This window comes from Geotrypetes seraphini, chromosome 8 (genome assembly GCF_902459505.1).
Source record: "Geotrypetes seraphini chromosome 8, aGeoSer1.1, whole genome shotgun sequence".
NCBI classification, from domain to species: domain Eukaryota; kingdom Metazoa; phylum Chordata; class Amphibia; order Gymnophiona; family Dermophiidae; genus Geotrypetes; species Geotrypetes seraphini.
The window spans coordinates 114,615,355-114,641,845 of record NC_047091.1 but is presented as its reverse complement, the minus strand read 5'-3'; the positions used below and the strand labels follow the sequence as shown (position 1 = coordinate 114,641,845).

Here is a 26,491-nt window from a genome sequence, read left to right as displayed (position 1 = left end):
CTATATCACAATGAATTTCGCGGCAGGGCTGGATTTTCTAATTCTTATTTCAAGATGGCTCTGCAAGTGACACAGTTTTAGGCTACCTTCCTTTGGTGCAACAGGGGGTGAGCAGACAGACGAGGATTTATGTTAGGCGTACCTTGTTTTGAAGATTTCGGATCTCTTCTGGTGAGTGAAAGGTCCAGATCAACTTCTTCAGCTCCTCTGTTGTGTACTGGCAGGTCTCCGTGTGGGATCTGATCACATTCTGAGCCACCCGGTCTGCAAAAGACCAACGAGAAAATATGTTACTTAAGGGAACACAGCATGGTGGAGCATCCCATCCCCAGAACAGAATTCAAATCATTTCTCTTGAGTTTGTTTCTTTGCACACACACACACACACAAAAAAAAAGGTCTTAATATTTTCACATACACTGCTCATTTTTATTTATGTATTTATCTTTTGTTAGTATTGCTAAGTAGTTCCACTGGTTTACACAGATGCTGTTTCAGTCCAAGTTTTATCCTAGTTGATCTATGGAATTTTAGTACTTGCTTTTCCAATGGAAATCAGATGGACTTGCAGATCTGATTTGTTCCGAAGAAACCTCTTTCATTACAAAAAAAAAACAAACAACCCACCACCTTATATCAAAGGATGACATCATACCATGGACTGTTACTCATATTGCTCTGAAATTCCTATTAAGGTTAAAGCTCCCTCTAAGCCAGTGGTTTCAAACTCATGGCCCACGGGCCACATGTGGCCCGCCAGATACTATTTGGAGGTCCTCAGTATGTTATCATTGTTCTGGAATGTTGCTCTCCTCTCCACTCCATCTCACAATCACGTACAGACGCAGGAAAGGACTTGCGCAAGGTTACAGCAGTGAGGTGGGCAACATTCCAGAACGTAAGGTAACCATTGGCGGCAGTGCAGCTTGTGCGTGTGTACATAATCTCATGAACTCTCGTGAAATTCGGCATCTCTCCTGGCGGAGACTGCGTGATGTAAGATGGCGGTTGTGTCTGGTGCTGGAGGAGGTGAGAGCTGAAGGCGGTTGCGGATGCAACCACTGGACATTTAAGGCACAAGTCGGATATTGATTCTCCCCTCTACAGAAAAGCCTAGAGGACTACACCCAAATATTGTCTCTTGCAGTTGATAATTCAGAATCTAAATCACAATTTTGCATGAGGTAAAACTCTATAGTTTATAAATCTTTCCTTAATTGCTTCTGATAATTTCAGCTATACACAGCTGAAAGCAGTGCAACATAGATAAAAACTATCTAAACTTCACTTTCTGCATGTTGCACTGCTTTCAGCTGTGTATAGCTGAAATTATCAGAAGTAATTAAGGAAAGATTTATAAACTATAATGAGTTTTACCTCATGCAAAGTTGTCATTTCTTTAATAAGACATTAACTATTTTTTCTGCGGCCCTCCAAGTACCTAAAAATCCAAAATGTGGCCCTGCAAAGGGTTTGAGTTTGAGACTGCTGCTCTAAGCTGAGCGGGAGTTCTCAACCTACAGTCCTGCCAGTGGTTAGTGCTGTTTCACTACCACATTTTCAACAGCGAGGGACAGGCTATTCTGCAGGACTCCAGAAAAACTGCTGGTCTCTAGAGACTGAGCACAATATTGAAGTTCTCCCCCACCCCAATGGCAGCAATGCAGTTGGAGGACTCCCATTCAGCTTAAAGGGAACAGTGGTTAAGAGACAACTTCTTATAAAGAGGGAAGAGACAATAAGAAACAGATTTTCAAAGAATTAATAATCATGACACAGATGACTTAGCTCCAACCTATCTAGGATATTGAATACCACTCAATTTTTTTTTAATCCCTGCAAAATAGAGAATCATAAATCCCAGTATGCTCAAGGAACGGGTTTCAGGACTGGAGCGACACCTTTCTCTTTCTATCAACTCGAGCTTTTCATTTTGTACCTACCGATGTCTGCCATTGAGACGTCTGAAGACAACTGTGCACCCCCCAGATTCTGTGTGAAAAGCCCTGGCTCCATCATCATCTCATATAAGGACTCCTGTTTGATTATTTTGGCATCGGTCAAGTCAATGCTGGACTGGTCAGGGGATGGCTGAGCAGAGGTCATCATGTCAAGGGTGTAATAGGAGTTTCCTCCTTCTGGAGTGAGTGGGAGGTCAAAGAGGAGTCCGTCTGAGAGGGTGCTGATATCATCGAGGTCGGAGAGGCCGCTGCTGACACTGGTGGTATAGACGCGCGTCAGAGCATCAGGTCCGTCTTTGATTGCACTTTGCTCTTGACTCTGTTGATGCTTCTGAACCTCTGCGTACAGGCTGTCACGCTGCTTCTTGGACATCCGGCCAAATTTTACAGCTGCAAAATGAAAAATATATAGTCTCAAGAATACCGGGCATAACATTAACAAATCTAGGCAACATGCTAGAATGTCACAGGTTAGGAGGAAGGCTTTCATAGCTTTGAAGCCAGAAGTTAAAGGCTACTTTGGTGTTACAACAACCTGCTAAATATAAGGTTCAGGCCAAAAAGAAGCTGGTCCATGCCCCCAGTGGCCCACCCATTACGATTATATTTTTGGGAATCTCAACTGTTTTGCCTTTTTTGAATGAAACTGATTGCCCTGGTAGATGAAACATGAAAGCTGGTGTATAAATGGGGCACCTTTCTTCCCTTCTGGGATGCTGGGTTGTCGGAGTTTGGGCACTGGAGTAGTTTATATCATGCTAATGAGTTGTTGCATTTTTTGTTTTTAATTTTCTTCTCTTGGTTCTACTTTTTGTGAATCGCTTTCTTATTTCTTAATAAAGAGAGAACATACACTGCCTCTTTTACAAAGCCGTGCTAGCGGCTGCCCTGTGCTAACGGCCCCGAAGCCCATAGAGATTTAAAGGGCTTCGGGGCTGTTGCCGTGCGGCTTTGTAAAAGAGGCTGATAGTATTTGCATTGGACTATTTAACAGTCATATGCAGCTTTATAGTTTTGGTAACTTGTATACTTTTTGAATCTAAAGGTATTTCTTTAAGATCTTTAAACTACAGGAATCTTAATAAAAGTAAAATAAAATTCTAGGCTGTCATTATATCGTGGCGTTCTAAAAGTGACAGATTTTGTATCTGAGCAAATCCCCCAAGGTCTCCAGTCCTGTGCCCACAAAAAACTGAAATCTTTAACTATAGTTTTACTGAAGCCAAATAAAGATCCTACGTTGGTTTCAAATTACAGGCCTATTTCTTTGATTAATGTAGATGGAAAACTCCTGGCTAAGTTATTGGCTTTGCGTCTGGCCAAGGCTCTCCCTTATATTATTGGTATGCACCAAACGGGTTTCATCGTTCAGAGACATTCATCGAATAACACCAGATTGGCTTTTCACATGTTAAATCTAACAAAAACTGTGGAAGATCCGGCTTTCTCTGTATCCTTGGATGCAGAGAAGGCCTTTGATCATGTGGAATGGACCTTCATGTATCAAGCAATGGATTGGTTTGGGACTGGTTCTGGATTTATACAAATAATTCAAACCTTGTATAGTTCCCCTTATGCAAGGCCAAATAATTCAGAACACAGCAGTAAAAGTCATCTATAAGGCCAAAAAATTTGACCATGTAACTCCTCTTCTGATAAAAGCCTATTGGCTTCTCATCCATCACCGTATCATCTATAAAACTCTATTATTGACTTTTAAAACAAGAAATACTGGACAGCCAGAATTCATTAATAAATTTTTGATACCGTATGCAACATCACATTTTCTTCGTTCCTCGGAGCAAAATTTATTAGCAATCCCAACCTTGAACCATATTAACACTAGAAGAAACACTATCTTTTCAGTAGTTGCCCCAACCCTCTGGAATTCGGCACCAAATGCTCTAAGAGAGATAACCAATCTTGAAAAATGTAAATCTTTTCTAAAAACATTCCTTTTCAAAGATGCCTTTCAAGTGTAAATGTCCTTTTAAGGATTCTAAAATTTTTTTTATCTTTTATAAGTCCACTTGTATTGGGCTTACTTGTTTTTAATCCCGCCCTTTTGTTTATACCTTTATATCTTACTTTTCTTTAATCATTATAGTTCTCCCCTTTTTTCCACTTGTACCCTAATCTTGTATGTTTATTTGTTAAAGTTATGTATAATTGTATTATTTGTTTTTACCCTATTTTAAAATGTATAACCACCTTGAAATAAATGATAAGGTGGTATATCAAATTTTTAATTAACTTGAAACTTAATAATTAATAAACTAATAATAATTTTTCTGAGCGTTTTTGTCTTAGAAGGGGAGTTAGACAAGGGTGTCCGTTATCTCCTTTGCTTTTTGATATTATATTGGAACCCCTGTTATTGGCGATTCAGCAGGCAGAGGAGATACAGGGTATTCCTTATGCTGGTCGGGAATACAAATTCTCTGCTTATGCAGATGACATATTGCTTCATTTGAGGAATCCTGAAACCACCATTCCGCATTTACTGGATCTGATTGATAGATTTGGAAAATTCTCTGGTTACAAAATAAACTGGAGCAAATCAGAGGTTCTTCCACTAAATGTATATTGTACAAAAGGATTATTTGATACATTCCCTTTTCTCTGGAAGGAAGAGGGGATAAAATATTTAGGTATTTGGATAAAAAATACACTGAAAGAAACTATGAAAGTAAATGAAAAATCTTTATTGCTGAAGGTCACAGAAATGTGTGAGCATTGGAACCCATTACATTTGTCTTGGTGGGGGAGAGTCCAGACAGTTAAAGATGATGATTTTGCCTGTAGTCTGTTACCAAATGGGTATGTTGCCAGTGTTTTTTCAGGGGTCTTTCTACAAGAAATTAAATAGTATTCTGACAAAATTTATTTGGCTGGGGAAAGCAGCAAGAATTGCCTTGGTATCTCTACAAAAACCAATTGTGGAGGGTGGGGTAAATTTTCCAAACTTTTATAGGTACCATCAAGCCTATATTATGTGTCAGGGTATGTACTGGATCCTCCCTGAGCTCATGGAAAATCTCCCAGACTGGTTAAGGTTGGAATGGCAACTCATGTCACCATTGAGATTGAGTCATATGTTAAGTATTAAGATGCCTAGATTATATAAGGATAATAGATTCCTAGTACAGACATGGAAAACCTTAAAATGTGTGAATAATTTAACACCAATTTTGGTTCATAAATCAACTCATCAGACCCTATGGCTGAACTCCAAGATTCAAATTGGCGGATTTAAGGTCATCTGGAAGTATTGGATGAAGACGGGTATACGTACTTTGGATGATGTTATTTCAGATGGTAAGCTGCTTGATTTTTTTACAATTGCAACACAAATTCGGTCTTAATAAATCACAAAACTATAGATGGTTGCAGTTGAAGCAGGCCATTCAGGTTGGGCTCCCTGAATGGAGAAATCTCAGTAATCAGTAGAGTTTGCCGCTCTAATGCTTTCAGGTGGACTTCCTGGGACATCAGGTCGCTCAGTGGTATAAATTAATATCTGGGTTTTTAAATAAGAAACCAAAAACTGGTCTTCGGGACATTTGGAGCATTGAGATCAAGCATCAAGTTACTGCATCTCAATGGCCACATATTTGGGCTTGGAGGATGAGACGTACAGAGTCTGCATCTATGAGACAAACTTGTTTTATCTGTTACATAGAGCTTTTTGGACCCCGGTTTGTTTACAGAAGTTAGATAGCTCCAAATCTAATAGATGCTGGCACTGTCATCTTGAAGCTGGGACATTGGATCATTTGTTATTCCATTGTCCATTGATACTTGCTTTTTGGAAATCAATATGGGGTCAAATAAATAGTTTGTTAGATAATCCGGTGGCATTATCCTATGACACCGTATTGTTTGGCATGTCAATGAGGGCAAAAAGCCAAATATCCTCTAATAATAACAAGCTTCTACTTATTATGACAGGGGTTGCCATACAACAGATTACGAATAATTGGAAAAATTGGAATAGGCTGAATTATAGCTTTTGGTGGAACTCTTTGTGTCACATATTTAAAATGGAAAGGGTAATTGCCATGCAGCAAGGAAATTTTAAGAAATTTCAGATTATTTGGGAGCCATTAACAAGATACTGTAAAGATTGAAATTACTGCATAGAATAAATATTAATATTTTTTTTTCTTTCCCTTTTGTTCATACATGTCCAGGGTGGGGTGGGGGTGGGTGGGAATATTTTATGATTTCTTATGCTTATGAATAATTGTTGGGTATAAGGGAGGGGGGAATATTTGATGCGAGTTAGAATTTGATGATGTATTAAGTGATGTTAAAGTATAAAATGATTGTATTTTATGTTACACTTATTGTGAGTTTTAAAAATGAATAAAGATTAAAAAAAAAAAAAAAAAAAATCACAGTTCTTACAGAACATGAACCACACACTAGGTGGATAAAAGCAACAGTGTAGGTAATCATTCGTGACTTACCATCACGTGACATGCCTAAGGCCAGACACTTCTGCAGGCGACAGTGCTGGCAACGGTTGCGGTTGGTTCGGTCAATCAGACAGTTCTTTTGGCGGGAACAGGAATAGCTGGCATTATTCTGCTGGCTCCGTCGAAAGAAACCCTGAGTGAAAAGACACAGCATTACAGAATAAACCCCAAGTAAAGTAATGGGAAATTTAGAATGGATTTCTAAGATTAAACATTCTCCCACATCTGTCTCCCATTTCTCTTCCTCTCTTACCAAAAGTCTGCCTCATCGGCTCACCCATCACAGCAGCAATGGCATGTTTCTTTGCTCTCACAGAGGTTGGCCCAGGGCACCACAGGCCCTTGAGCCAGCTGTGAAGTTAGGACTGCTATTTGTGCTTGGAAAGTTGTCCAGGCACCAGTATTGAATGTCAGCAGTGCCTGGATAACTTCTAGGTCTACCCCAACTCCACTCCCAGATTAGTGGTGTAGCTACGGTTGGGTTTGGATAAGTCAGCAGTGGCCACCTTTCACCTCTCTTCTCCCACATCTGTATCCAGCATTTGCCTCACTCACATCCCACAGCTCAGCCAATTTCCCTTTCTCTCTCTAAACCTCATCACCCTTGCAGGTAGAGGCAGAGCCAGCTCTGCAGGCTTTCCTCTACCATGCCCCGCCCTTGCTGATGTTACTTCCTGTTTTCTTTCTGGTGAAACACGGTAGAAGGAAGCCCGTGAGACCGGTACAAGTAACTGATATACATCGCTGCACTGCCCAGGAGCAAAGGTACATCAGAAGGGTGCGTTGCCAGGCCGAAGGCAGAAGAAGGGTGGCAGCAAATGCCAGATCCAGGGGCAGAAAGTGAGGAGGCAAGACGCAGGATAAAGTATGCGTGGTAGTGGCAGTGGTAGTTTGGGAAGGCCCATAATAGCAGGTCTGGCTACACTATTGTCCCAGACTACCCCAACATTAACCAGAGAGTGTGCTGCAGTCAGGGCAGATATTCGATGGCACTTTTCAGTTAAGTATTGTTGGATATATCTGCTCCAGGGCCGGGCAGATGGATTTAACTGTGCAGGAGCCTCTTCTGCCCGGTTAAACCATTTTCAACATCAACCCTTTTTTTAAAAAAGGAGGATCAGGGTAGGGTTTGGGACTAAAGGGCTGCAGTTTTATTTAAAATGGATCAGCCAGGATGGAAGGCTATTTTTCCCACTGCACTGGCCCTTTTAACCTGATCCTGGGGAACACGAAAATACCTAAATATATCCAACTATAATTCATCTTGAGCTATAACAGAGGTGCCAAGTTGCCAAGTTACCTGGTTCTAGGCTGGGGATTTGGGGATAGTCCTGGATTTCTGACTACCTGGTGCATTATGAGACTTGCAGCTTTGAGTTCAATGGACAGAATAAGACGCTAGAAATCCCACACTGTAAAGTGAAAACTAGGCCTGGCCAAAAAAGTCTCCAGCTTGGAACTGGGTAACTTAGCATCTCTGCTATCCATGGAAAGGGTGAGCTTTAAATAAAAATTAAATTAAATACACTAGAAGAGGATGTAACTGAATGGATTTCAGAGCAGTTTCAGTGCTGAAACTGAAATCAAAATTCAGTCGTCGTCCACCTGACAAACAGTCTTGTTTCTGAGTGAAATGGTGTGGTGGCTGTGTTAGTCCACTCTTCAAGGTAATATGGAGAAATAAAAGAAAAAAAATCCATAAAAGGTTTTGTTTGTTTTATTTCTACAAATAGTCTTGTTTCTGAAAAAAAGTAGTTTCAGTTGGCCCTCTATTGGCAGGACCCCAGAATCACAGTAGATATTTCTGCTTCAAGGTTTTATAATGTTAAATTATCTAAGATCCTCTGTTTTCTGCATGATATATTATTTGTAACCCACTTAGGTTTAAGTGGGATATAAGCAAGATAGATAAATCTTTACCTTTTAGCTCCCCCAATAGTCTTAGCAGAACTGATTACACTTCTCCCTCGTTTTTCGCGGGGGATACGGGCAGAGCCAGACCGCGAATGGCGAAAAACCGCTATTATCCGGCTCTGACCCACCCCCACCTCCCTGCCGCCTTCCCGGCCTTACCTGGTGGTCTAGAGGGCTTTCGGGGCAGGAGTGATCTTCCTATGCTCCTGCCCCGTTCAGATCGCCATGAGGAAATGGCTGCTGTGAGTTCCCGTAGTCTCTCGAGACTACGACGGGAACTCCCTACAGCCATTTCCTCATGGCGATCTGCACAGGGCAGGAGCGTAGGAAGATCGCTCCTGCCCCGAAAGCCCGCTAGACCACCAGGTAAGGCCGGGAAGGTGGCAGGGAGGTAAAAAAAAATATTTTAAAAAAATTTTCCCCCTCCCCAGAAAAAAAAAATCGCGATTATGTGAAATCGCGAGTGCAGAAACCATGAATGGGGAAGGGGAAGTGTAGAATTCCCCAATTTTTCTAAATGGAATTACAGCAGTGCCACACAAGAGCTGCAACACAGTTTGGAAATTTCAAGTCCACTGAGTAGTAAAATATGAGAACTGGCTTTTCAGCACAGACTAGGGTTGCCAGATTTTCCTTTCAGAAAATCCAGACCCCTAGCCCTACCTAGTTCCGCCCATCCCCGCCCCCAAGCCCACCCTTGTTGGGCAGGGAGGAAGTCCGCGCATGTGCGGATGCTACGTGATGACATCACACGAGTGTGCGTATGACGTCATTGTGTGACAGCCGCGAATGCACGGACTTCCTCTCTGCCCAACACAGCTTTTCAAAACCCGGACAAAGTGCCAGGTTTTGAAAAGCCATCCAGACCCCCAGACAAGTCCTCAAAAGGAAGACATGTCTGGAGAAATCCAGACATCTGGTAATCCTAGCACAGATCATCAATGCAATGATACAAAGAATTCTTGGGTAAATAAGACATCCTTTCTTCCCTTTTGCATGTAGCTGGACTCCAGAAATGTGGGAGGAGAAGAAACCATAACCACCCACCAACACTGATCACTTGCTTCAGTCCACTTTCGTTAACTTACAGCACAAAGCATCGTGGGAACTGAAGCCCTATGTTCCCTAGGTAAAAGCTGTACTACAAGATCAAGAAAGCTTTGCAAAGAGATTTACAAAACTAGCAAGCTGTGGGGAACAGTGTCCCATTAAGTTTCCCTTTACCTTACATCCCTCACACGTGATGACTCCATAGTGAATCCCCGAGGACTTGTCTCCACATATTTTACATGGAATCACTTCAATTTGTGCTGTAAAAGGAGGAGGAGAAAACTTTTGTTAGTACAGTTTCAGGAAGAGACCAGCTGTTACTTTCAATCCTCTCCACTAGATGGAGCTCCAATACTATTCTATGCCAAAAAGAAACCCTCTGGAATCATGCAGGACTCTACACTCTCATCACATGTTTCTCTATGGCTAGAGCAGCACCTGCAACTCCCCAAAAAGTATCTCAGAAAACTTACTTACCCAGAGCTTTCAAATTACCCAGTTCCAGGAGTTGTTGGTTGTTTTTTTTTTCTTTAGGCCAGCCCTTGATTTCTTATTCAGATGCTTTAATGGGACCTGCAACATTGATTTTAATCTATATATATATATATAAAATCGGAGGTATGTGTGTATGTATGTGTGTGTGTATGTGCCGCGATCACGCAAAAACGGCTTGACCAATTTGAACGAAACTTGGTATGCAGATCCCTCACTACCTGGGGTGATATGTTCTGGGGGTCTCGCGGCCCACCTGCACACATGGGCGGAGCTACAAACAGAAAATCAGATTTCACCCATTCATGTCAATGGAAAAAATGTAAAAAGCTGCCAACGCAAAAACGGCTTGCCCGATTTGAACGAAACTTGGTATGCAGATCCCTCACTACCTGGGGTGATATGTTCTGGGGGTCTCGCGGCCCACCTGCACACGTGGGCGGAGCTACAAACAGAAAATCAGATTTCACCCATTCATGTCAATGGAAAAAATGTAAAAAGCTGCCATTCTCACAGTAATTCAAAAACGGCTTGACCGATTTGAACGAAACTTGGTATGCAGATCCCTCACTACCTGGGGTGATATGTTCTGGGGGTCTCGCGGCCCACCTGCACACATGGGCGGAGCTACAAACAGAAAATCAGATTTCTCCCATTCATGTCAATGGAAAAAATGTAAAAAGCTGCCATTCTCACAGTAATTCCAACTACCTGGGGTGATATGTTCTGGGGGTCTTGCGGCCCACCTGCACACGTGGGCGGAGCTACAAACAGAACATCAGATTTCACCCATTCATGTCAATGGAAAAAATGTAAAAAGCTGCCATTCTCTCAGTAATTCAAAACCGGCTTGACCAATTTGAACGAAACTTGGTATGCAGATCCCTCACTACCTGGGGTGATATGTTCTGGGGGGTCTCGCGGCCCACCTGCACACGTGGGCGGAGAAGCTGCCATTCTCACAGTAATTCAAAAACGGCTTGACCGGTTTGAACGAAACTTGGTATGCAGATCCCTCACTACCTGGGGTGATATGTTCTGGGGGTCTCGCGGCCCACCTGCACACGTGGGCGGAGCTACAAACAGAAAATCAGATTTCACCCATTCATGTCAATGGAAAAAATGTAAAAAGCTGCCATTCTCACAGTAATTCCAATTACCTGGGGTGATATGTTCTGGGGGTCTCGCGGCCCACCTGCACACGTGGGCGGAGCTACAAACAGAACATCAGATTTCACCCATTCATGTCAATGGAAAAAATGTAAAAAGCTGCCATTCTCACAGTAATTCAAAAACGGCTTGACCGATTTGAACGAAACTTGGTATGGAGATCCCTCACTACCTGGGGTGATATGTTCTGGGGGTCTCGCGGCCCACCTGCACACGTGGGCGGAGCTACAAACAGAAAATCAGATTTCACCCATTCATGTCAATGGAAAGGATGTAAAAAGCTGCCATTCTCACAGTAATTCCAACTACAGTATTAAACACTTTATATGACACTATAACCACTAGGGACTTCGTTTCTATTCTACCACGGACACCATACATATAGAGTTTGTATGTTCTAACTGTGTTTGTAACTGTTTCCTTCATGCACCCCAGTTCATAATGTTATTACATTACATGAGTACTCACATATGCTGAACTAGGAACACAGGTTCCATTCTGAACCGGGAAAAAACTGCATGGAGTTTCTTTTCAACCTGAGTTTCCACATATTGAGTTGTTTAAATCAATACTGAAACTTTTGGATGACACTTATTCCAACAGATCTTCCTTTTCAGTTTAAGAGATTGCAAATTCCAGTGAGACTTGCATTCTCTATCACAATCAACAAATCACAGGGACAGACTATTACATACTGTGGAGTGGATTTAAGATCCCCCTGTTTTTCCCATGGACAACTCTATGTTGCTTGCTCAAGGGTGGGTTCACCCAAGAATTTATATGTTCTTGCTCCTGGAGGTGAAACTAAAAATGTTGTTTATAATCAAGTTTTGTGTTAGTTGTATTGTATTCATTTTGTCAAATATTTCACATTATAATTTGAATATAGTACTTTTTATAAAGCTGTTAAAAAATAATTTCATTCACCACTATAAAGTATCTTTATTTAAATCAATTTACAGTGTTATTGCTATAATTAAATACCCGTGCAACGCCGGGGCATCAGCTAGTGGGGTATAATTATGGATTACAAATCCCACACGGTTTGGGAATGTAAATTTAAAACCAGAACTAGCCAAAAAGTGCCTCCTGGAACTGGGTGACCTGGCAGCTCCTTACTTCATTCTCCAACATCTGTTTATCTTAAACGAGAGTAATTAAATTTTACAACAACAAAAAATACCCTCCCCCTCCCCCACACAATCGGTTTCCTGTCTTTCTTTTCTCCCATTTCATTTTGTTACTTTACATTACATTAGTAATTTCTATTCCGCGAATACCTTGCAGTTCAAGGCGGATTACAAAAGAAGTTATCTGGCCATTTCCAGAGGAATTCAATAGTAGAGTGATATAAAGTCATTTTATTTTCCTGGTCCATTCTGCTAAAATCTGGGGCTGTGAGTGAGAGGCTGAATTACACCCCTCTTACTGCCCTACCCTTTGTCTCCCATCAAACAATAAGACAAACTACCTCCAAGGGAAGTAGAACAATCTTTTAGTTTGGAGAGGGGAGGGGGGGGGGGGGGAGGACAAACCAACCATCTCATCCTCTCCAAGCTTCCTACTTGCATTTGCTGTGGGGAGAGAGGTCAAAAACGTGATTGGTCCAGAGCTGGTGACCCACCCTCTTTTGCTTCCTATGACTAAACCCATGGTCCTATTTCTGTCTCCAAGTCTGTTCCATCACATCCCTGGCTTCCCTCTTACCCTCTTCTCTGTTTCTCAATCATAGGAATTGTACCCTATAATGTTGAAGAGGAATGGTTACAAATGGATGCACAAAAGTGTGCTTACAAATATTTTTTGCATGGGAATAAAAGAACTGGCTGCACTACCTAGTTTACTTTGGGCCGCTACAAGGATATTAGACACCCTACGCAAAGCTTCAGCTGTGCACGCCCCCTATTTAACTTCAAGGCTTATAGGCTACACCTCTCCTTAGAGATTTTAACTCAACAATCATGGTGACCCCACTACCACCTCTTCCAGATGGTGACAGGTCAAAAGCACACAAGACAATCGCGCGTGGACAAACACGCAGACAACTCAGCGCAATGACAATGGCGCTAAAGACAATTGCGCGCAACTATATCTCCGCGCAAGACAATTGAGCGCAGCGATAACTGAGCACGAGACAATTTAGCGCAACATAACTGAGCGCAATGACAATTCAGCGCGCCCCTAGATGCCGCTTGGCGAATGAAGGACACGCGCACGTAGAGCACATTAACACGTGATCACGTCAACGCGTTTTCAGTATGATTCCCTTGACTCTTTGCGTTTTCAATATAAGTCACTTGAATGCATTTTTGTTACTATGGTTACGTTTCCTCATAGAAAAAGTCAAAACATAAGGTCAGGAATGACAAAAACTACTAGAAAACAGAAAAGCAAACCCAATTTAATATACAATTCAAAATGCAAAAACAATGTTCAAATATTAATCCTTCCTTTTACAAAACCATAGCATGGTTCATAGCACCGGCTGCGGCCCGTGCTAAAAACTGCATTACAGTTTTGTAAAAGGGGGGGAAGGGGTGTTAAATTAAAATCACAAATTTGATTAATAAAACCTGAAGTAAGAATTTATGTAGAGAAGGAAGGTGATAAATGTGCAAATCTGAGAAGGCACAAGGGGCTAGATTCACAAAGCCCACCGATCGAGTCCCGACCCCTTTGCGACCCAGACCCGATTCACCAACCTGCTTCCCGATCTGATTCCAATCTGCGCATTCAAATGAGGCAGGACACCCAAAAGTAGGGAAGGCAGCGATTCACAAAAAAAAGTAAGGAACTCTGACTGGGCTGGCCGATCACAAAAGAAGCGACTGGCGAGGACCAATCGCTCACGTCCTTGCCGACTGTTCTGCAGCCCTGAAATCACTTCACATAACCCCCTACACGCTGCCTCTCTGCTCTGCAGCTGTGAAATCTACTTCCCCCAAAGCAACCGCCAAGCACAGTGGACACCGCTACCCGTGGGATGCCACCTGCTCCCCGTATATAGGGAGTAACATTGCCAGGTGACGAGCGTGGCTGGAGACAGCAGCAGTGGAAATAGCAGCCGGGCGGGGGCGGGGACACGTTTGGTTCCCAGTTCCCAAAAATCCACACATCCAGGTGTCGTCAGCACTCTCTGCACAACATCCCCCAGCTCTGGCCAGCCTGGAAAGCATGAGATCTAGCCCAGAAAATGTTAGCGGCTGCTCAGCAGAGGGTTTTAACTCGCAGGTTTAAACCGGGCTCACGCTGATGTTGGGGTGGCAAGAAGAGTTCAGTTTAAAAAGAAAAGTTGCTACGGAGGCAAGCGCATGCACAGACCATCTACAAGCAAAGAAGATGGTCTGCACATGCGTCAGGATCGCTCTTCTGCGATCCACGTGGTCGGTTGGGGGCATGCCTCCGATTGGCCTAATTAGCATAAGGACGCGTTGTGAATAGGGAGCCTGGACACAGACCGGAAAGGTAAGGTGGGCTTAGTGATAGCCCATTATTCTATCTAGTACAGTGGGTTCTCAACTTTTTTTTCAGTCAGGACACACGTGACATAATAAATACATGACTCTCGCGGACCTTTGAGCCGATATAGTGTGGTAGTTCTTATGAATCAAAAGTGAACATCCTCTGCATCTGCAAAAACCTTATATCCCCAACCCCCCAAATGGATTAGGATCAGAACTCACCCAAAAATGGCATATTTGAGCAATCGCCACCAATAATAGCCACATAACTTTCTCAACTATCAGGCACGCGGTGAAATACAAAACCGGGAAAACACCTAAATCAACATAGATGTAGCAAAACAAATTAACACCAATTCCGTGATTCAAACCTGGACCCTGCCCAAGAACAGGTAGCACTACAAATATTGCAGAGCTCTAGAATACCACACACCTGCTCCTGGTAAAAGAAAACAAGTGGGACTGGTATAGATCTCAACACAGATGCCCAGGAAATACCGCAACCTCAGCCACCCATAAAACACAGCCCCTCACCCAGTACAGCGCAGCAGATCACGATGACAGTAGCAGAAGAAAGAGAAAAGTTGAACTGGGAACCCCAAGAAGTTAAACCAGGTATGTATCACAGCATGGGAGAAATAAAAACAGAAATATACTTCTTGTAAAAAGCCCACCTGAATTTGAATTTTAATGTTTGAAACTTGTTATTTATTGTACTATTTTCAATCCTATTAAAAAATACATACATAATTGAACAATGGAAAAGCATCTTTCAAAAGTCATGTAAACACCGATTTATACAGGTAAAAGGATCTAAAAGTATTTATGAATGAAAAGGAAAATGAGACTGTATGTTTCCTGGGAGAATTGGTGCAAAGCCTGCAAACTGAAATTCTGAAATTGTTTCACACATTTTAAAATTCATGTTTCATTTTATAAATTTATAGTCCATGTATTGCTGCACTTCTAAAAAAAAAAAAAAAAAGGGATGGTTAACAAGAACGTTATAATGCCCCTGTATCGCTCCTTGGTGCGACCTCATTTGGAGTATTGCGTTCAATTCTGGTCTCCTTATCTCAAGAAAAGGTTCAAAGAAGAGCGACCAAGATGGTAAAGGGGATGGAACTCCTCTCGTATGAGGAAAGACTAAAACGGTTAGGGCTCTTCAGCTTGGCAAAGAGACGGCTGAGGGGATATATGATTGAAGTCTACAAAATCCTGAGTGGAGTAGAACGGGGACAAGTGGATCGATTTTTCTCTCTGTCAAAAATTACAAAGACTAGGGGACACTCGAAGTTAATAATAATAATAATAACAGTACATATACTGCAGGACCGTGAAGTTCTATGCGGTTTACACAAGATTAAAAGACGGTACAAATTGATTGAACTTAAAAGAGGTGAAAGAAAGTGGTTAATAGGTCAAGAGAACCGTTATTGAGGAGAAAGAGATGTACGGGTCAACTGTCTAGATATTTCAGGAACAGATATGTTTTTAGGTGCTTCCTGAATTCCTCATATGTAGTGGGCGAGATCAATTGTTCTAGATCTTTACCCCAGGAGGAAATTTTTTTTTCACTCAGAGAATGGTTAAGCTCTGGAAAGCTTGGTAAGAGCAGATAGCGTAGCTGGTTTTAAGAAAGGTTTGGACAAAGTTCCTGGAAGAAAAGTCCATAGTCTGTTATTGACAAAGACATGGGGGAAGCCTCTGCTTGCCCTGTATCGGTAGCATGCAGTATTGCTACACCTTGGGTTTTGGCCAGGTACTAGAGACCTGGATTGGCCACCGTGAGAACGGGCTACGGGGCTTGATGGACCATTGGTCTGACCCAGTAAGGCTATTCTTATGTTCTTCTGTTCCAAGTTTCAAGTTTCAAGTTTTATTCATATTTGATTAATCGCTTAATTAGATTATTTCTAAGCGAATTATAGTTTATATGTAAACACAATATTGAAACAGTAAATAACATAAAATATTAAAAATTTAACAATTTGTACATTAAGTTCTAAGAAAAAGCATAGTAGTTAAATATAAAATTACAAATTAAAAGTTATAAAGTACAAAATCATAAAAATTGCAGAAATTTTAGCTTAAAAATTATATATTAAAATAAGAATTCAATAATATAACGAATCTTGATATATAAAAAAAAAGAGCACATGGATAATTTTAAATATTAAAAGCGTCTTTAAATAAAAAGCATTTTAAATTCTTTTTAAAATCGTTTAGGTTATTTATTTCTCTTAAGTATAAAGGTAAAGAGTTCCAGAGTTGAGGTGCTACTACAGAAAACATATCCTGATGACGGGTTCCAATGATTTTTAACGAGGGAATAGTTAGAAGTTTGTGGTTGTTTGATCGCAAAGAACGTGAAGAATTATAGGGGATAAGTAATTTGTTTATGAATTGGGGTTCATTGGTGTCTAAGGTTTTGACAACAACGCACACACAATAAACACATATGTACATTCAAACCACAAACACATTAACCCCCTCCTCCCCCCTTTTTACAAAACCGTAGCATGGTTTTTAGTGCCAGCCACAGCGGTAGCAGTTCCGGTGCTCAAAGAATTCTTACAAGCGTCAGAGTTGTTACCGCCGCAGATGCTACAAACTGCGCTACAGTTTTGTAAAGGGGGGGGGGGTGTAAAATTCTTAAAGTATTGAATCGAGATAGGTAGGCTATAAAATAATCTCATGAAAAAAAATGAAAATTAGTTAAATGCTAAATAAAATAAACGCATCTTCAAGTTTTTTTCATGAGTATTCTAATATTGGAGATCTGAAATTAAATACATATCCCCACCAAATGTTTTTCAGAAATCACATCACAGTATCTGATGATGTATGTCTTCTGTGATTTTGGGGGTACATTATTTTGACTGAAGACAAAATGGAATTGTTGGCTAGCTTGAACTGGAATTGCTTTGGCTTGTTACTTTCTACATAAATAATTCTGATTCTTCAGTAATGGACACAAATTTCCTCCATTATTAGATACTTTTGTTTATTTTACTTTGCTATTTCGCTAAGTAACTAAATAACCCCCCTTTTACAAAACCGAGGAAGTGTTTTTTTTACCGCAGGCCGGTGCTTTGAATGCTCTGTGCTGCTCCCAATACTCAAGAGTTGTCGGGAGCAGTGCCAGGCTGTGCTAAAAACCGCTTCCATGGTTTTGTGAAAAGGGGGGTGGGGGAGGTATATAAACCAAAGCGTTTGCAGAACATACTTAGCAAACCTGCTGTACCAAAACAGCACTAGCTCCCAGAACTCAAACAGCACCAATCCTTTCTAGGAAGGGACAACACTGCAAATATTACACTTGGCTTAGAACAGCATTTCTATTCTTTCTAGCAGGGAAAAAGAGGATGCAAATGATCAGAGCAACAGGCTGAGAATCAAGAAATAGGTTACCATGCTTCCTTAAAGCAGTTGGCCGTTACTACGCATTTAAATGCCTTTTGAAAGCTCGTTTGTTTGAACAGTATCTACTAAGAAGTTAATTTTTAGGATTTTTATGTTTTATGACCAATGTTTTTCTTGGGATTATAGCTCAACTTCGATTTTTTTATTGTGATCCATTTTGAGTCTTAACTTGGTTAAGCGGAATAAAAATGCCCACATTAGATTAGAGAAACAGGCTTCAAAATTCCACTTCCCCCACTGATACTCCCCTTGTGACCTTGGACAAGTCGCTCTGGGAGCCTTTTATTAAAGTGTATTGAACTGTTAAGGCACAAATTAAGGCACCTTAACCATTACTTCAGGAGTGCACTAAAGTTATTGCAGTGGCATGACAGTTTGCGTACGGACGAGGCATGACAGTGTACGTGTTGAAGAGGCACGAACTAGGTGGGTCACGGGTGAAGAATGGGTGTGGACTGCATAATATGGTAAGAGCACAGACACAACTGAAAACGCCTGTTCCAAAAGGCATTTAAGGGGGAATTCATTAAGGGGGTGCTAAGCTATTTAGTGTACGCTAAATGTTAAAAATGTCCACAAGAATATATTCGGCGCCTTAGCATTTAGCATGTGCTAATCGTTAGTGCGTACTAAATTAGTTAGTATGCGCTAAATCAGTTAGCGCTCCTTGATAAATTCCCCCCTTACTGACATATCTAATGGTTAGTGCCGGAATGTATAAAGTAGACCAATCCAAAGGTGTAGTTTAAATGAAGGTTATTTTGTTTTGTCTTTGTAATATATTGTGTAATATTATGTTTAATTTTAAATTTATGTGATGTTCATCTTGCTAGCCATTTAAAATACTTAAACTATTACATATTTAAAACACATTTGAGCATTTTGACTGTTTTCTGCTGATTAAGTTTGAGGAGGTCTTCTTCCCAGGCAGAGTTCTAAGGCTTCTTCTCTAAATCAGATTAATTGAAAGAAAACAAGAATAGTGAGGTTCCCTATTGGTCCACTGCTTTTTAACATATTTTAATGATCTAGAGATGGGAATAACTAATGGTACAATTACATTTTTCTGATGACAAAAAGTTGTTTAAAGTTGTTCTATCACAAGAGGATTGTGAAAAATTGCAAGAGAACCTTCCCAGACTGGGTATCAACATGGCAGATGACGTTTAACATGAGCAAGTATAAAGTCATGCATGTAGGAAAAAGAAACTTGAATTATAACTCCATGTTAGGAATTACTACCCAGAAAAGGATCTAGTTGTCATCATCGAGAATAAGTGTTTGACGGCGGCTAAGAAAGCAAATTGAATGTTAGGAATTATCAGGAAAGGAATGGAAAACAAAGATAAAAATGTTATAATGCACGTGCATCGCTCTATGGTACGGCTGCTCAAATACTGTGTGCAATTCTGGTTGTCACATCTCAAAAAGGATATAGGGGAATTAGAAAAGGTACAGAGAAAGGCAGCAAAAATTATAAAAGCATTGGGAAGACTTCCCTTTGAGGAAAGGCTAAAGTAGCTAGGGCTCTTCAGCCTAGAGAAAAGATGGATCAGTGGAGATATGATAGAGGTCTATAAAATAATGAGTGAAGTTGAACAGGTAGATATGAATGGCTTGTTTACTCTTTCCAATAGGACTAGGGGGTATGCAATGAAGCTGCTAACTAATAGATTTAAAACAAACTGGAAAAAATATTTCTTCAATCAGTATATAATTAAAGTCTGGAATTCATTGCCAAAGAATGTGATGAAGGCAATCAGCTTAGCAGGGTTTAAAAAAGGGTTAATTTCCTAAAACAAAGGTCCATAAGCCATTTTTAAAGATGGACTTGGGGAAATCCACTGCTTAATCCTAGGATAAGCAGCACAGAATATGTTTTACTCTTTGGGATCTTGCCAGGTACTTGTGACCTGGATTGGCCACTGTTGAAAACAGGATACTGGACTTGATGGAGTTTCAGTCTGACCCAGTAAATAGAGCATCTCTTATCTCTCATTGGAGGACCTGGACTTCAAGCAGAAGACACTCATGGTCATGAGACAGGGCAAGGATTCTGGTTGAAATCCTTTCAAGCTGCAGATCTCCAGCCAGCTTACTGAACATAAAGGCCTCAGAGAAGAAAGTAGTACATGGTGGAACAGCTTCCACTATATGAAACGGGACCTTTAAAAAGTCAGCGGATGGTAGTGGTGAACAGAGAAAGACCTGAAAACAGAATTCAAAAGTTGCAGACTTAGATACACAGATAGGGTTCTGAAAAGAAGATGTGGAAACTAAACTGGAATTATAAAGAAGCATCTGTGAGGACAGCTTGGCACAGTATCTACCTGCACTCGAGTGAGCTCCGAGACCTATTCCCAGGAATGCCGTCACCAGGTGTGGGTGAATCACACCTAGCTACCTGGAACAGAAATGGACTGCCTGTTCAGACAGCTAGAATGTAATCCCTTTGCACTGCCAGTCTTATTCTTGCCCAACATTATGTTCAGGAAGAGAATGTGCTGAACCGAACCCTGGAAAATCCTAGATGTATGTGGATCTAGGCAGATGTTAATTCAAACAGTCATTTGTCTATGCTTGATTACTGTATTAGGATAACTGACAAGCCAGTATTCCAATCAAAACACTATCTGCAAATTTTGCAAAATATGGCTGTGAAGATGACTTAGGACAAAAGCTTATTTGACGAGTCTTCACTGTCTTCCAATCAGAACCAGACTGGAGTTTAAGTTAGCGATTACAGTTTAAAACTTTACATGGCCTGGTGCTTGAATTTACGGGGAACTGGGTTGCATGGTATATTCCATCACATAGTTTTAGATCAGTGAAAAAGTACAATTCACTTCAGTTCAGCTGAAAACTTGGAAAAAGATCTATGAAATGCATTAGTCCAAAGCTCTTGCTCCTTCACAAAGTGCAAAGACCAGGGGACACTCAATGACTCAAATACAGTTAAAATAAAATAGGAGGAAATATTTTTTCACTCAACGAAATGCACTGTTGGAGGATGTGGTAACAGAAGTTAGCGTATCTGGATTTCAAAAAGGTTGGGCAAGTTCCTGGAGGAAAAGTTCATAGTCTGCTATTGAAACAGACATAGGGGAAGCTACTGCTTACCCTGGGACCCGTGGTATGGAATATTGCTACTATTTGGGTTTCTGCCAGGTACTTGTGACCTGAATTGGCCAAGGCTAGAAGCAGGATACTGGGCTAGATGGACCATTAGTCTGACCAGTATGTCTATTCTTATGTTCCTTATGCATTCAGATAGATTGGGGGTGTGTGTGATGCAGTGGTTAGAGCTACAGCCATGCACAGGAGTCCAGTCTCTTTCAATTGAAAGGAAGTTCCAGAATGAGGGGGGCAAAGGACAAAGGCGAAAGGGAATAGATTCATGAGGAATCTGAGGAAATACTTCTTTGTGAAAAAGATGGTAGATGTGTGAAGATGAAGATTGTATATGAATTCACGAAAGCATGGGACAAGCACACAGAGTCTCTAAAAGAAAGGATATAAGTTTGTAAGTAGTATATGGATAGGCAGACTGGATAGGTCATCTGGGCCTAAATTCACTAAGCCCACTGATCTTACCCAATCCGAGGTAGGCCGACCGATTCACCAACCATCTTCATGCAAATGGGGCGATCAGAGGCATGCGCTGGAGAGCGATCCAGACGCATGCGCAAACCATCTACTTTGCCTGTAGATGGTGTGCGCATGCGTTTGCTGTCCATTTTTTGTTTTTATTTTTTTTTTATTTACTCTCCTGCTCTCTGCCGCCCTTCCCTGCAGTGCAAGCCCATGGTTTTAACCTGTGGGTTTAAAATGGGTTAAAACCATGGGCTCCCACTGCAGGGAAGGGCGGAAAGAAGGCGCAGAGAACATTTTTCGGCAGGAGAATCGCAGCAGAGAGCAAGGAGGGAGCAGAGAGCTTTTTGAGCAGGGAGCAGAGCTGTCGGCGGAGCAGGATCGCGGCAGAGAGCAGGGAGGGAGCAGAGAGCTACCTAGAGCAGGGCTGGTGGAAGTTGGCTGGGATTTCAGGGCGGCAATGGAGCAGAGAGTCGGCAGGGATGTGTGTGACTGGTCTTCAGCAGTCGCCTGTTTTGGGATCGGCCAGCCCAGTCGGTGTTCCTCATTTTTTTTTTTTTAGTGAATCACTACCTGCCTACATTTGCATCCCGTTCCCCCTCATTTGCATGCACAGATCGGATCGGGTGCGGGAGGAAGATTAGTGAATAGGGTCAGGGTTGCAAAGTGGTCGGGACACGATCGGTGTCCTTAGTGAATCTAGGCCTTGGTCTTTATCTGCCATCATTTTCCGTTTCTGTTTATTGAAATCACTTGACTGCCCGCTATTTCTGAGAACAGGTCACAGCAGTTTACAGTTAAAATTTAAAATAGAAAGAAATGGGAAAGATGGGAAGCAATCACACAGAAAAAAAAAGAACATTCATCTTAAAAGTGATAACTGCTCTCTGCTCCTTCACCCCCAAAACATTCTGGGATTTGTAGTCCATGCCAGTATCTGACAGCCTTTTTGAAGAGACTGAGGGGCTGTTAATGGATCAGATCACTGTTGAAAGACCTTTCAATGATCCATCTTCTAGATTTAAAATTAGGGGCTTAACAACCTCTGGCAGGGGGTTCCTGATGCTGTACTCACTTTTCTTTCCACACTCTTTCCATTTCTCCACTCCCTCTTGTATTCTTTTTTAATTCATCTTTTTTCCTGTGCATTAGAACTTCTCACACCTTTAATTCTATTCTTTATCCTTGAGAAGCAGTCATACAGTCTAGGCTACGGAATCTGTTCACCAATGGAGTCACTCATTTTTCTAATCTGTATCAGTCTTCTTTTATCAAAAAATTAAATATGTTACATAGTGTTCAACATGTGCTCATCAGTTTGATCCCAGAACAGATCCAAATGCAAAATTAATTCCATTAGGCAGTGAGAACACGATACTCTGCTCTAGAGATCTACGGAAGCTGCTCCTCGGGCCTTTCTTTGTCTCGACATAGAGAACGAGACTCACCACAAAGTTCCTTAACCTTTCCTCCCATCATTTTCTTCACCTACCCACAAGAAAATAGAGCGTTATCTTCAAATGGAGTAGGCTGCTGGAAGGATGGATAAGTAGGCATGAGAGGGGAGGACACAGATGGCTTCTTCTAAACCTGATTAAAAGGTGCATAGTGATCAGGGCTTTAATTAGATGTGATGGAACATAAAACAATTTTAAATAAATTAGAGCTGAATGGCTGCATTTTCTCAAAGGGGTTGGTCTTTGTGGGGTACACAGATAGCTGTGCAGATTGAGGTCATTCTGCCTTTCCTTTTATAAACACCTACTTCTAGTCTTTGCTATTCTTTTTTTTGTTGTTTTAATTCTCTCTGAGGATCTTTTGATTGTCCCCTTGGGACATGACATCTTTAGGGATACAGTTACCTGTAGAGTTCATAGACACAGCAATGCAAAATATGAGGGTAAATCAAAAAGTACAGGCAAAATATATTTAACAGCTTTAAAAGAAGTAACCGTGAGCAATTGAACAAGTTTCCAAGTTTTATTAAAATTTGATTTAAACGCTTATCTAGTCAGTCCAGAGGAAGGCTACTAAAATGGAATGTGGTCGTCATCATAAGGCGTATGGGGACACTCTTAAAGATCTCAATCTGTATACTTTGGAGGAAAGGTGGGAGAGGGGAGATATGATAAGAAACGTTTAAATACCTATGTGATATAAATGTACATGAGTTGAGTCTCTTTCATTTGAAAGGAAACTCTGCAATGAGAGGGCATAGGATGAAGTTAAGAGGTGATAGACTCCGGAGTAATCTAAGGATATAATTTTTTACAGAAAGGGTGGTAGATGCATGGAACAGTCTCCTGGAAGAGGTGGTGGAAACAGAGACTGTGTCTGAATTCAAGAGGGCCTGGGATAGGCACGTGGGATCTCTCGGAGAGAGAAAGAGATAATGTTACTGCAGATGGGCCAACTGGATGGGCCATTTGGCCTTTATCTGCCGTCATGTTTCTATGACTTGTATTCGGATAGAGGGGGTAGAATTACAATCTGTTTTTAGAGAAAAGAGAGGTAGCATATAAGGAAAGCACAATAAGGAGGGAGGGGGAAGAAAAATGCAAAAAAGAAAGCAGGAATATCCTCTTTAGAAACAGTTATGGGTTATCCCTTTAGAAACCCATAGTCCCCATGCAAGATGATGCATTTGTTGTATCATTCAACTACTAGCTACTGCATTCCTCCAAAGAAGAAGTTTTTCAGCTGCTCCCAAAGACTGGTGAGCTCCGCTTCTTTTACCTCATCATCAGGGGTGAATTTGCAACCTCGCAGCGTCTCCTTAGGTGGACTGAAGATGCGATAAATCACTAGGTTGGAGTAACACAGGAGAATCAAATTCACAAACACAACGGTGGTTTTTAGCAGCTGGTTTTCGCCATATGCAGATTGCTATTGGTGGCGCTTTTCACAGCGATTTTCATTTTGCAATTATTGTGATCCATTTTTGTATGGTTGAAGTAACCCTCGGATGTGAATCCGTTTATTTTTCCACAAATCATTGAGACTCCTGAGGCAGGCCGAAACGTGCGCATGTCAAGTCAAATGTTTTATTGGACAATAAAGGAAGGTTATTTGTGAAATATCTGGAGTTCACCAGTCTTTTTTTTTTGGACTTTTCCACTCCTTCGTGCTTGCTTTTATTTTTGCTTATAAAATCACTAGGTGCCAGATCCAGGCTGCAAGGAAGATGTTCAAACCCAAGTTGTTCCACTGTCTCTTTTGCCACTGTTGCTCTATGAGGATGCCCAATGAAAACTACTGGGTCAAATTCTAAACTACGTCTCCCAAAAAGCAGAACCATACAACAAAACTGAAAAGGAAGAACTTGTAATGTGAACTTCACTTCAATGTGTAAACTTTCGACCAGGGAGGTGCTCAGAACCTTGAAAAACAAGGTGGAATAAATGCTAACTGGGGACAAGCCCCTATAAGCATTTCAGTGTTCTATCATTGCATCCTCTCCCGTGATAGAAAGAAATATGGTGAAAAATGTTTTGCAAAAAAGACCAATGTCCCAGATCAATCATTTGAAAAAATAATAACTTCAACGCTTTTCAAATGTGAACTTAACTTGCATAGGTGCTTCGGGAAGCTGTTTCACTCCAGTGGGCTCTAATGCGTTTCGCCAAAGGCTTCTTCAGAGAGCCGCCAAACAAGCTGGAACCGAATGAAAACTTCTTCCTTCCTCGTCACCCTTGATTACATCACTTACCAGGAAGTGAGCACCTCTCTGGTCGAAAGTTTTACACATTTGAAGTGAAGTTCACATTACAAGTTCTTCCTTTTCAGTTTTGTTGTATGGCTCTATGAGGATGTACATTGTCATGATGCAGTAACAGTTTTGGACTACATTCTTCTTTTGCCGCGAACTGCAGTTCATTTTGCAGCAATGCATAGTAATTTTCACTGTTTGCCTTTACGCTTGGAAATGTGGCAGAATAGGCCCCTTCATGTCTCAAAAGAAGAGTAACATGATTTTCATGGAGGAGGGCACTACTGCACGTTGTTCTTCGTTGGTGCAATCGTGCAGTGGAGCATCCGTGTTTCTGACCTTGTGGCTGCCACACGACTAAAAGCCGAGCGCTGCACTGCGCATGGATGAACTACCCAGCAGGCAATGTACGAGTACATATGTTGCATTCCGCTGGCTCTGTTCCGGTAATCACATAATTTAACAGTTGCCTTTCATTTTTGATTTGCCCTTATACATATGGCAGGCAGGGCTGGCTTAACCGTTAGACACCAGGGACAGCTTCAAGAAGGATGGAGTGGCAAAGGGCAGCAGCATTGGTGTGTATATTTCTTCCAGGGAGGGTGCACAGTTTTCAAATAGCTCGTTCATCTAGGTAAATGGCTTTTGGAAATTGACTTTATGTAGGAGGTGTATGTGGTTTTGGGGGGGATTTATTAACCACCTTTATGAAGAGATTCACCCAGGTACTTATACAGCAGATATAGGGCCTCTTTTAATCATACAATTTAGTGTGGGCCAGCATGGCAACTAGACTAAAGCCCATAGGGATTTAAAGGGCTTCAGTGCATTTGCTGTGCGACTTGATGAAAGAGGCCCATAGTTTGACGTATAACCAATGGCATAACAATAGTAAAGTCAATTTAATTATTTTGTAAACCGCTTCAAATCTTTTGGGAGATTCAGCGGTGTATAAGACACCACATTAAATACATTAAAATGGCTTATATAAGCATAAATAATAAAGGGATCCTTTTACTAAGTGCACGCTAAATATTAGCGCGTGCGCTAAACGCTAACACGTCCATTATATTCTATGGACGCGTTAGCGTTATCGTGTGCTAAAATGGTTATCACGCCTTAGTAAAAGAGGGGGAAAGTTAGCTTATAATAAGAATACGATAGTGTCAGAAATAATCAAAAGCAATGTACTGTACATGTTACAGGTATTTATTTTGTACCTGAGGCATTGGAGGG

General features: G+C 41.3%; 1 protein-coding gene across 1 annotated transcript in view; it reads right to left on the bottom strand.

Annotated features, from left to right (window-relative positions):
- LOC117364477 (nuclear receptor ROR-beta-like) overlaps positions 1–26,491 on the bottom strand; it is a 95,269-nt gene that overhangs the window by 13,380 nt on the left and 55,398 nt on the right. Inside the window, exons 2-5 of the mRNA XM_033953696.1 lie at positions 9,581–9,666; positions 6,434–6,575; positions 1,944–2,351; positions 143–264 (exon numbers count right to left, since the gene is read on the bottom strand). Of these exons, the coding sequence (XP_033809587.1) occupies positions 143–264; positions 1,944–2,351; positions 6,434–6,575; positions 9,581–9,666 (758 nt within the window). The remainder of the gene's footprint in view (positions 1–142; positions 265–1,943; positions 2,352–6,433; positions 6,576–9,580; positions 9,667–26,491) is intronic.